We start from the raw sequence: 12,189 nt of genomic DNA on the forward strand, positions 1-12,189 counted from the left end.
GGTTTCCCGCTTCCACTCTGATCCATCGCCTGATTATTGTTTTGAACTAATCTAATTTGACCTCCTGGATGGAGGATATAAAAACCGAGTGTCGGCGCGAGCACAATGTACTGGGAGAGCAGTTCCATCTCCTGTATCTCCTCATACGCAGTACACATACTGCTCTCCCACACATACCGGAACACTCCATTGTCAATTTTACAGTAAAACGTGAACTTTTAAAATGTGGATTTTTGTTGCAGATCTTCTCATAGATTTAACTCTGTGCATACTAGTGCTCTTAGTTCAAGCAGAGCATCGCACTCCAGTGCACACAGAGCCCCAATTGCATCCTAGTTCACCCAAAATCTCCCATGGCATGCACCAAGCATTGCATCCCGATGCGCACAGAGCCCTCAGGCCATGCAGAGCGTTGCATCCCAATGCACTCGCTCCATGCAGGGCATTGCATCCCAGTGCACTCGCTCCATGCAGGGCCTTGCGGTACTACTGTACCTTGTCACCACCGAAAGCTAGGGGTTTGACAGGGGTTGCATTGAGGAACGCCCCTGTCACACCCCCAGCTCCCAATTGGCTCAATTATTCCCTGCCGTACAATCTGCTGGGAACCGCACAAAATGTTCTGCAGCCTCCTCTTCACGCCATGTGGCCTCCCGTTGCGCCGGAACACGCTGCAGCCGGAAGTGCTGTGAAAAGGCTCCCTGCTACTCTGGCCACCGTACTGTCCACTCACTGCTCCCGCTGCTGACTGGCACCTCCACTTCTGTCCCCCTGGTCAGGCACTGCCGGAGTGGACTGCTACAAATTTTGTCCACCCTCCTCTCCACGCCACAATAGGGTGGCCTCACATTCCCCCAAAGCACGCTGCAGTCGGGAGCGCTGTCACTAGGGTCCTCGCTGCTCGACCCACCGTAGTGTCACTTTCAGTAATGGTGCCCCTGCGGTTAGGACCTGCGGTGGTCAGGGGAGATGCTAGGGGGACACCTGCTCTGGGGAGAGTCTTGTACCTAGCAGTGTCTGCATTGATTTTTGCTGGGGCTGCAGGCTTAGTTTTCCTGTTAGACAGGTGTAACATGGAAGCATTTAGAGCTAATAATGTAAGCCTAACTGCAAAACTAACCCTAAACCTGCAGCCCAGGCACAAATCAATGCAGACAGTGCTAGGACCTTCAAGATTTCAGCCAATCGGGAACTAGGGGTGTGTCAGGGGCGTTCCTCCACGCAAGCCCTGTCAAACCCCTAGCTTCCCGGTGGTGACAAGATACAATAGTACCGGGGGTTGTGTCCCAGTGCACTCTGTCCATGCAGAGAATTGCATCCTAGTGCGCACAGAGTCCCCAGTACTGCACAGTATTGCATCTGTATGATGCGAGGGAACCCAGAGCCCTCACAGAATATTGCAGCTGCCTTTCATCTCGAGTTGATGGCCTTCCAGAAAAAAAACAGTGTAGTTGTCCGCAGTCACTGCTAAGACGTCCAGAAATCAACTGTCTTTTTTTAGATACTCCATAATGACTCTAGTCTGCTGCTGCAGCTCACAACAAGCCAGGAGGGCGGCGCTTCCCAGCTAACTCGGGAATAGCTCCTCCCACACAAGTCTGGTCACATGGGTGTAACGTCACCACAGGTCCTGTAGACCACTAGCATGCACCACTGACAGCTGCAGTGTCGCATACTAATGACATCAGACAGGTCCTTCACAAGAGACAATAGTCACGTCTGCTGAGCCGGAGCCATATTTTAGGCGACTCTCTGTTACCTAAACATAAGTAAGTCTTCAGTAATATGTCGGCTTCACAGTCCGCAGCTGGGATACACGGGGCCGCTCTAGTGGTGATTGCTGTGGAGGGAGATCTTACACGGGACGCTGCGGGTTGTATCGGTACAACGTGTCGGTGCAGGTGCGGATATGTGCCGTGTGTTATATGTGTGACTGCGGGGGGAGGAAATAATGTATGTATTTAGGTGATTCCAGTTTATGATTAGTTTTCTTCCCCCATTCTTGTAACTGTTGTCTGTTTTCAGATGGTGCCGGAGCTAGGAGGAGTATAGAGCATGAGTAATGCCATGGAGTTCGGTAAGTCTATGTGCCCTCTGTATTGTCACCAGTAATCCACCCTGTCGGTGCGGCCGCTTGCATGTACTGGGACACCCCATAAGGCCCCCTGCACACTGCAGGGCCAGATTCTGCATGCAGAGTCCGGCTCTACTGGCAGCGGCGTCCCCACGTAGCTGTCACTTAGCTTTTTTTCTTCTGTACTGCGGTTGGTCCATATGGCTCTCCGTCGGACATGCACAGTACAGTGGGTTTTTTTTTTGTTTTTTTTAATTGGAACTTCTGCTTTTCCTTCGTCATTGTCTAGCGATGGCGTGGAATCTGTGACCTTTCTGCAGTATGATTGCGGAAGGGCCGTGGATCTGACGGCTTCCATTGACTTCAATTGGTTTCCGCTCATGTGCAGGAAGAATCGCTTTCCCGTAGCATGCTATGGCTGCTATTTGCTGCTGATCCACAGTGCGGACAACCGCCGTGGAGTCCGCAGCAAATACCCATTCGCGGGCAAACTTATTTTACACGAGGCAATTCTCGTTTGAACGAATGAGCAAGTGACAGCGCCATGTTCGGGCTCCCGGACACTTGCGTTTTTTAACGCTGTGTTAACTCTGCAATTTTTTTTTTAACACGAATGTCAACGGGACTTTCTAAGGTTAAATACACATCGCAGGTTTGTGCTTTGTGATTTTTTTTTTTTTGGTGCGTTGCGTTTTTAACCTTAGAAAGTCCCATTTACAATCACGTTAGAAAAACACAGCCTTAATGCAGCATTAATAAAACACAAGTGTGTGGGAGCCCTGAGTGTCCCCCGAGGCCCTATATGACGTCATAGGGAGTATAGATGGTAAAAAAAAAAGTTATAAAAATAAGTGAAAAAATTTAGGCTGGGTTCACAGGGCGGATTTGCCGTGGAAATCTGCCGCAGCAGATCTGCCTGCGGCTGCTAATCCCATGATTGGTCGGCCATGTGGATGAGATTTCTTAGAAATCCCAGCGGAAATCTTGCGGTTTTTCGTTGCGGTCAAACTGCGAGATTTCCGCCAGGAATACGCCGCGTGGGGAACCCAGTCTTACAGAATAAAATAAACATATAAACCTAAAAAAGAAAATGATCCAAAGCCGACGCCAACCAAATCCATCACCATATACACCCTGTAATCCAAAGCCATACATATTATATATCAAAACATCCAAAACAAAATGAGGAACCCATTCCCATACTTTATTTTATTGTAAATATACTAATTAAAAAAAAATATATATATATATGTTAAAAAAATCTATGTTTAGTTTCATTGGTGGTAGAAAGCTACAAAAAAAGGTCAGTGAAAAACGAAAAAAAAGTAGTCCCATATGCCGCGGGAAAAAATGCGGCAAAAATAATTTTGGTAGCTGAAGGAAGTAAAACTACCAAAAAATCCTTAAAAACAGCCTGGTCCTTAAGGAGTTAATATTGCCATGACACTGCCTGTTTTGTATACAGTGGGCAAGGTCACAGTGAAAGAGAACAGCTCTATTAGGATATGGACACACGAGGTGTAAACCTGCAGTGGAGATTCATGCGGAAAATCTCCATTGTTTACAATAGCAGCATTGTGGATCAGATTCAAAAAAACCATATGCTGCAGAAAAACCTGTGTGGAATTCACCTGCATTGGGATCTTTGTTGATTGTTCTGGATTCCCACAGTAGATTTCACCCCTTTCGATGAGTAGGATGAATTCTACAACTAACCTGCATGTAACGTGTGCATTTAGCCACAATATTGCTGCAGAACTTACACTGAAAATTCCGCTCCATGTGGCCATAACTTTACAGATGCACAAGATCATACCAATGATAATATATGGCAGATATGGAAATGCCCGCCGACTAGCTAACCTCTTCACAGATATAAAGGTTAGCTAAACGTGGCTGATGTTGTACTACATGGCCATTTAAATACCGTTATTTATTTAGTTATGTAGCTACTGTTGTGCAAAAAATTTAAAGGGCCACCCCAGCGACTCATTCATCATGTAGCTATTCCCCTGTGTGTGTGTGTGTGTATAAAATATATATACACACAAAAGCGTTACTTTGGTTAGTTATTCCTTTCTGTCTGTAAGGCCTCCTTCCCATGGACGGATTTCCGCCGCGTTGCGCGCAGCTATTGGGTTCTATTGAACCCAACAGCTCAATGCTCACGGTGCGGAATTCCATCGCGGAATTCCACACCGTGAAATCTCCCGTCCTCACCCGCGGCATGCTCTATTTGCTGCGGGTGTACGCACAGCCGGCTTCCATTGCAGTCAATAGAAGCCGTCCGTTCACGCTATCTTCCGCTGTAGCACAGCGGAAGATAGCGTGAAATCACCTCTTCGCCTACCGCCACCGCGTCATATGACACGGACGGCCGCGTCATGTAACACTGTGGGCGTGTCTTGTGACGCAGCCGGCGTGTCACATGACGCTGCGGCGCGTCACGCCGAAGCGTCATGCGGGTCCCAGGACGCCGGATCCGCTGGTAAGTATGGGGTATCTGGGGGGCGCCGTGAAGGGCTTCGCCGCAGAATATTCCGCGGCGGAGCCCGTCATGGCCGTGTGCAGCCGGCTTAACTCCTGGCCTCTTCATCCTCAGAGGGTCATGTGATCTCAATTCTGACCAGCTCACTGAAACTAGTCACTTTCTCAGTCTGTCTGATGCTGTTATATGGAACCTATCACAGAGACAGACTAGAGGGGTGCACAGACACTCACAGTTACCTATTATGGTCACACAGCTATAATAGCAGAGATCGCAACTCATCCTCCTTACTATATACTTAAACTCTGTAGCCTATTTAGGTGAATATACAGACTCTAGTCACATTATTGTAATCACCAGGTCCTGTACAGATAGCAGCTAGACGGGCTGGCAGCAACTCAGTAAGGTGCTGCCAGGTTATCTCAGGTTGGAACTAGAGATGAGCGAACCTACTCGTTTCGAGTAATTACTCGATCGAGCACCGCGATTTTCGAGTACTTCAGTACTCGGGATTCGGGGGGGCGCCAGGGGGAGGCATGGCCGCGCGGGGGGTAGCAGCGGGGAACAGCGGGGAGCCCTCTCTCTCTCTCCTCCCCCCCCCCCCCCCCCCCCCCCACTCCCCGCTGCAACCCCCCACTCACCCACGGCGCCCCCCGAATCTTTTCCCCCAAGTACGGAGGTACTCGAAAATCGCGGTACTCGGGCGAAAAAGGGGCGTGGCCGAGTAGGCTCGCTCATCTCTAGTTGGAACCATGCTGACTGTAGTGCATCCCGCAGTTACTGGAGGATGCTTGGGTAGGGTCCATAGACCGTATATGATGATCGAGGCGGTCCCACAGATGCTCAATTGGGTTCTGAGGGCCAGGGAAGTACTTTAAAAGCCTTGGTCATGCTCTTCCAACCACTGTCAGACATTTTTAGCTGCGTGACATACAGCTTTGTCTTGCTGGAAAATCCCATCTGCCCCAGAGAAGACAAACAGCATGTATGGGTGTATGTGATCTGCAAAGATGGATTCTTCTGATACACCTTTTATCAGTATAGGTGCAGTGACCATCCATCTGCTTCAGAGCTTCACACACAGTAGGGTTTGCTTAACTGTTGTATTCACATATGTCTGGTGGCCCCCTGCTTCCTTTTCTTGGTAAGAGCGCTCCACCATAGTGTATTAGTTGGCCCTCGCATACTTTTGTAGCAGACGTTCACCTCTTACATCAATGGCACATGGTGCTCTGCAGTTTCCACGTTGCTAATTCCCAATGGTGCCCTTTGTCCACTCATGACACACTTTCACCACGGCAGCACACAAACAGTTCACAAACTGCACTATTTGAGTAATACCACCACCCTTGGCCTGAAAGCCAATAATCATCCTTTCTTGCAACCCTGATAAATCGCCCCTTTTACCCATGACAACAAGTGATATGTGAGCAGACAGCCTATTATACCCAACAAGCCAACCCACAACACATCACTACCTTCATGGGCTACACGCTGCCAGCATCAAAAGTAGGCAGCAGTCATAATGATGTGATTCGACTGTGTATGTAATGATTAACCATTCCCAATCCAATTTATATCCTGGTTTTCCTAGGGGGCTTACTCATTTTCTGCTGTTATACAACGGCGCTATATGCTGGCTAAAGCCAGTACTGCATGAGGTGACATGTTGGATAGGCCCTGACAGCAGAGAGGCTGGCAATATACAGTAAGAGAACCCAGACAGGCGTCTTCCAGCATCGGAGCTGTACAGCCTTAAATCATAATGTCTTTAGACGTCAGACAGAGGATTGGAAAGGGTTAAACTGTTTCTACTCCTCCAGGAAGAAATGGTATAGCATTTAGCTAATGCTGTACTGATGCATCATGGGATAGATGGGGAAAGTAAAACCTGTCATTCTCAAAGTGGTAAATGATAAGCATCAGACAGGCTGCTGCACTGCATGGAAGTGACTGCTTACAGAGGAGACCCCCAGAGTGCGACAGGAAATCAGTTGAGAGGGGCAGGGGTGGAAAAAATTTCTCACTGTAGTTGGCTTTCAGGCCATGTCCACTGGCGGATTGGATTCTGCATGTGTGAGTGCGCAGCAGGAATCTGACCCTGCCCACGGCTCAGGACACTGCTGGTCTTCTACTTTCCGGTCCAGGTCTTCATTTTCTTACCTGCGGGTATGTGTGTAAGCGTTGGTGCGCAGTGCAGTTGTTTTTTTGCTAGTTTTTTTTTTTTTAAACTCCTGCTTTCCTGCAGAATTTGTGGTTCGTCCGCAATTGCGCGAATCGGACGGCTTCCTTTTACTTCAGTAGAAGCCATCCGTGCGGGATCCGCACTGAAATAGAGCATGCTGCGATTTTTATTTATTTATTTTCCTTCTCTTGACCAAAAGGTCCGCAAATCAAATCCGCATGCTTTTATTTCATTTGCGGATGTCCATGTATGCCTATGGGTGGCTTGATTTGTGGATCTTCGCACGGATTCCGCAAATCATATCCGTCCGTGGTCATTGGGCCTTAAGCAATTTACTTTCATAGGGTTTTTTTTAAATTTTATTTTAAAGGGATTTTCCAGGAAAACACCTGTGTAGTTGCACTTGTAACTACAGTCTGGAGTCTTGTTAAAATCAATGAAGCTATGCCTGCAGTTACAAGCGTCGACCACTACAGAGGGGTCGGAGCAGCAGCTTCTGCTCTGACCCCTGTGTACTGCTGCATTAACAGCAGGCACCTGATCAGCTGGTGTCCAGAGCGGCGCACCCAAGCCAATCAACTATTGATGACCTATCCTGAGGATTGCTCATCAGTAGTATTTTACTTGAAAACCCCTTTAACTGTTTGCAAGTCATGCACAAAAAAATAGTCAGGTAGTGGTATAAACTCTTTAAAAGTATGAGTTCTGGAACGATTCCTTTTATAGGAATCCACTAGTGGATTGGGAATCAGTTGAACAGTCTCTGAACTTTAGGCTGGATTCACACAAACGTATATCGGCTCGGTTTTCACGTCGAGCCGATATACGTCGTCCTCATCTGCAGGGGGGGAGGGAGGATGGAAGAGCCAGGAGCAGGAACTGAGCTCCCGCCCCCTCTCTGCCTCCTCTCCGCCCCTCTGCACTATTTGCAATGGGGAGAGGCAGGATGGGGGTGGGGCTAATTCTCAGAACTTAGCCCCACCTCCTTTCATTGCAAATAGTGCAGAGGGGCGGAGAGGGGGCGGGAGCTCAGTTCCTGTTCCTGGCTCTTCCATTCCCCCCCGCAGATGAGGACGACGTATATCGGCTCGGCGTGAAAACCGAGCCGATGTACGTTCGTGTGAATCCAGCCTTAGATTGTAGGACTGTACAGAAGTGCTAGATATAAAACAGAAGTTGTAGATTCTCCTCAAAAAGAACTGGAAACAAATAATTCCCCCTTTTAGGTTTTTAACTGATTTTGAGGTTATTGAGGTCCTGGATTTGCCTTTAACATCTAGCTGCTAAATGCATTTTCTTAAGCAATATTTTTGAATTGTATGTAATTTTCATTGGTTAATACAATGTACCTGCATTCATATTGCTGTTATTTTACTGTTTCTTCTGCATAGGAAGCTGGAACATTTGTGAACAAATAGTGGTTCTACAAGGAGCTCTACTATTGGCAGAAAAAATAACTTTACAGAAGACCTTGTTGGAGATTAAAAAGGCTGATTGGCCTCTTGTTGAAAAGCCAATCACAAACGCTTTAAAAGAAATTAGCTCAGGTACCTGGTCACAAAGCCATGAATGGAGAAAGAAGGTCGTTGCTATATTTTGGGCTAAAGCACTCTCCAGTCAAGCACAACTCTCTTTAGAAGACGACCTTGAGATTGACAGAAGATGGAGAGAGGATATTTTCTTTCCTGTGGAAAACATGATCCCAAAAATTAATCGCACCGTTTTCTTTGAAGTACTCAAAGTCACCAAAGCAGCAGACGTATTTGCAGAACTTCTCTTGGCACTGCCAACAGATTTTTGGGTGGAAGAAGTGTCCTTAATGTTGAACCATATTTGTGATGAAACTTCCATAGAAGATGTGACTTTTTTCCTAGATGTATGGTGGGAGATCATGAAAAATAGTAAAAACGGGAAGGATGAGATTGTGGAAGCATTTTCAGCTGTTGCATGCCAGTACTTGACAAAGGCTAATGACGAAGTTTGCCAAAGCTCTAAAAGATTTAAGCCGGATCCTGAGCAATGCTTACCTCCACCTGAAAACATTCTTGCTGTGTTCTTAGAAGGGCTTCATAGAATCAGGCCGAGTATTGAGAACAGCAAACTGAAGTGCTACACAATAGCAAATTTAGCAGACATGTTGTGCTCATCTGCTTTTCTAGAAAAAGAGTCAGGGGATCTTCCTATAAGATTATACTTGGAAAAGTTGGTTGCTGTCCTTTGTTTTTGTAAGACAAAAGTCAAGGACGATAATCCTCAAAAAAGCCTCCCAGAAATGATTAGGGAGGCGGAGAAGATTGTGCAGAGTGGCAGCACTGCTTCCAGGTTTCGCTTATTAAGAGGCGCCCAGCACTTTGGTTTAAACATTCTGAAAGATCTTCTGCTTCATTGGGGGGAAGAACTGCACAATTACATGAATAACAGTGACAAGATGTCCTATGAATGTTTTAGGATGAATGGTAGTCTGGCATCCTTACAAAAAAATTTGCTTGCATTAAAGCCTAGTGAGACTTTTCCAGAAGAACAAAGAGCGAACGCTTTAGATGTGGCAAACTGCATTTCAAGCCTTCTGGAGAAAACTGCCAACATTTCGATAACATGCAAGATGAATGATGTGGACATGATGGCTGCTGTTGCCAAAAACATAATTGATTATAAAATGTTGCGCTATAAAGAGGTATGTTCCGAGTTTGCATCAGAAATCACGTGGGCATTCACCGGTGACTGGCTCAACTGTCTTAAAACTAATAAAGAACTTTTTCTGGAACCTGACCTAATTTTGAAATTGTTGGAGACTATTGATAAAGCCACATCCGAGCAGAACAATCTAAACCTTCTGGAGATTCAGAAATCTACTGCTCTCATTTTAGATATGTTTTGTGAACTTTCCGTACCTCAGATGGATGATGTACTGATGAGAGTCCTAAATACATGGGGTGAAAAGGGTCTATCTCACTGCATGTCTGCATTTACAGATAACTTCCAAGAGGAGCTCAACATGACATTCAATCAAATCTCTCAAAACGTAACGGATTATAACACGGTTTCAAAAGTGGCAAGACTGGCCGTGTTGTATCCGGAGCATGTCATAAGCAAAGCATGCCACTTTGCTGTATCTAATCTAGGGGCTCATGTGTTTTTGGCAAAAATATTGACTTCGCTTACGGCTTTAAGCTTTAGGTGCTCTAATAATGCAGGCACATCGTTATTATCTCGCTGCTTGATGGAGACCTGTTGGGGGAAACTGTCCTCCGATAAAGAAGAACTTCAGTTTTTGTACTTGCTCAGTTATGTAATGAGTCCTTCTGAAACTACTGGTAATATCTCCCTTCTACAGCCGGCTGAGGTAGTGAAGACATTCGTTCTTCCGTATATACTTGATGAATGTGTTCATGTGGAGTTGTGCTTGAATATTCTTCATAAAGCTCTAAATGTTGAGAACCCATTAGATGAGTCTGGTAAGCACTGGGTTCTGTCCTGCTCACCATTCCCTCTCATTATGTCTCTTTGTAAACTCCTCAATAGTTTCAGTAGGTGCTGGCAACAATCAGATAAGCCATATTGCCTTACACTTGGATCCAAGGAGTTAATCATTGAAATTCTCACCCAGATCTGCACCCTAATATTACCAGAAGCGGAAACTGGTGTAGAAACTTGGGGCAAATCACTGTTTTGGCTGCACAGGAAAATGGAGCATTTAGATTGGGTCGTGCGATTGAGACTAAAGTCTGTATTTGGAGAGCACTTTAAGTATGAAGCCCCTGCATCCTTGTTTCAAGTTTGCAAACTTTCAGAGAATGACTGGACAGCAGTAGACCTGCCAGAGTATGGTCCAGGCACAGGGCTATTGGCTTGGATGGAATGCTGTTGTATTTCGGGGGAAATGAAAGATCTAATGCTTTCACTTCTTCGTGTCAACACCGAAGACCCAGATGAGGTTAATCTTTTTAGTAAAGGATTTCTAGTAGCCATGATACAAGTCCTGCCATGGTGCAGCTCAACGGAGTGCAAGCTTCTTTCTCAGGTGGTGATGAGTCTTTTGAGGAGACAACTTCTCCATGTACCATATTCTCTGGAGTATGTACAGTATATGCCTCTTTTGAACCTGCGCCCTTTTGCCTATGATCTTCAGTTCTCGGTCCTATTACTCAGAGGGTTTCAACTCCTCTGTAGCTCAAGCTGTTCGAACTGGCTTACTTTTGATGGTCAGAAGCACACTGCAAGACTTTATAGCATCTGTATAGCTGACATGCTGGATGCTGTTAAACAGCAGCTGGCAGAATACAATCTCGAAATGCAAAAAGTTGAAAAAGAATCGGACTGTGTACAGGAGGTGCTATTTATTTATAGTCAGGTATTCTGTCATGTGCTCCATATAATAGCAATGATGCCAGAAAATACATGTGAACCTCTCTTCTTCTTGTCCCTAGAAATCCTCTCCCTATATGAAGGCCTGAGGGCAAATGACATTTCCACAAACAGCTCACTCAGGCAAGCTAATGAAAGACATTTCTTGAGGTCCATTACGGAGAATGTGAGCAATGAGCACCATCGAGCTACACTAATGCAGAAAATTAACAAGCTTTAGAGACACATCTATAGTCCTATAGCTAACAGTATAGTCATATATATTGATTTCAAATCTCCACTGATATAGCATACACCAGTAAACCTCTAGTATCACAGCAGTGACTGTTTAAAGCAAATGTGTTGCCTACTATCTACTCAAGAAATACCAGCCAGCTCGGTAATCTTCTCGATAGCTTTGCTACTTGCACTCCTTTAGATAGTCATGATTTTCGAGGGCCTAGAAAACCTCCAGAGTGGCAAACAGTGTTGCAATGCTTTTCATTTAGTTTTTTTTTGTTTTTTTTTTCTGGTTTGAAAGTTGATTTGATAAAAGTATATAACTATATATCACCCAAAATGGGCTTTTTTTTTTGTTTTTTAGAAACTAGTGGTAAGTGAAAATTATGAAAATTTTTGCATGTCGTTAGAAGAAAACAGGTGCTCAAATAAAAGCCATGCGTGAAGCCTAAGATATTTTTAAGCCACGTTCATTGAAATGATACCTGCAGTATATTTGTTGCATATCTGTTGTCTACTCACCCAATGTTGTTCTTGAATCTTACTTTTTGGCCATACTTTTAAGGCAGTGTTTATTTCTGTCTCAATAAAAGGCTGTTACCTGTCTACTTTATATGAAGGTTGGAAAAGGGGTTCATTTAGGGTTTGTGCATTATTTTCACTTCTCAATTCCTTTTGGTTACGGATTCAGTTGTGATCATGTTTGACTGCTGTTATCCAATTTACCTCTAAACGTGCATACAAAGCGGGGAGGATACATCTTGAATGGGCCAGGTGTACAGAATTTACCATTTTGGAAGCCAGCTGTTTGGCAGCTATCGAGGGAACACCTAGGTTGAGTCCTGTTGGCTTATGTTC

General features: G+C 45.5%; 1 protein-coding gene across 2 annotated transcripts; it reads left to right on the forward strand.

Moving 5' to 3' along the window:
* Positions 1 to 1,697: 1,697 nt before the first annotated feature.
* GEMIN4 (gem nuclear organelle associated protein 4) lies at positions 1,698 to 11,944 on the forward strand. 2 transcript variants are annotated; one of them, XM_066576030.1, is made up of 3 exons: positions 1,698 to 1,769; positions 2,026 to 2,077; positions 8,139 to 11,944. In XM_066576030.1, the coding sequence occupies exons 2-3, from the start codon at positions 2,056 to 2,058 to the stop codon at positions 11,330 to 11,332; spliced, it is 3,216 nt and encodes a 1,071-aa protein (XP_066432127.1). In that variant the 5' UTR covers positions 1,698 to 1,769; positions 2,026 to 2,055; the 3' UTR covers positions 11,333 to 11,944. The 2 variants fall into 2 exon arrangements, with proteins under 2 accessions (XP_066432127.1, XP_066432119.1); XM_066576022.1 differs by lacking the exon at positions 1,698 to 1,769 and adding an exon at positions 1,796 to 1,901.
* Positions 11,945 to 12,189: the final 245 nt, after the last annotated feature.

The sequence above is a fragment of the Eleutherodactylus coqui genome, chromosome 1 (assembly GCF_035609145.1).
Source record: "Eleutherodactylus coqui strain aEleCoq1 chromosome 1, aEleCoq1.hap1, whole genome shotgun sequence".
Taxonomy (NCBI): Eukaryota; Metazoa; Chordata; class Amphibia; order Anura; family Eleutherodactylidae; genus Eleutherodactylus; species Eleutherodactylus coqui.

Bases quoted from the DNA above. Each gene is read 5' to 3' on its own strand.
- GEMIN4 (XM_066576030.1), top strand. From the start codon at position 2,056: ATGAGTAATGCCATGGAGTTCG. The intron at 2,078-8,138 runs GTAAGTCTATGT...TCTTCTGCATAG, and splicing joins GAGTAATGCCATGGAGTTCG to GAAGCTGGAACATTTGTGAA.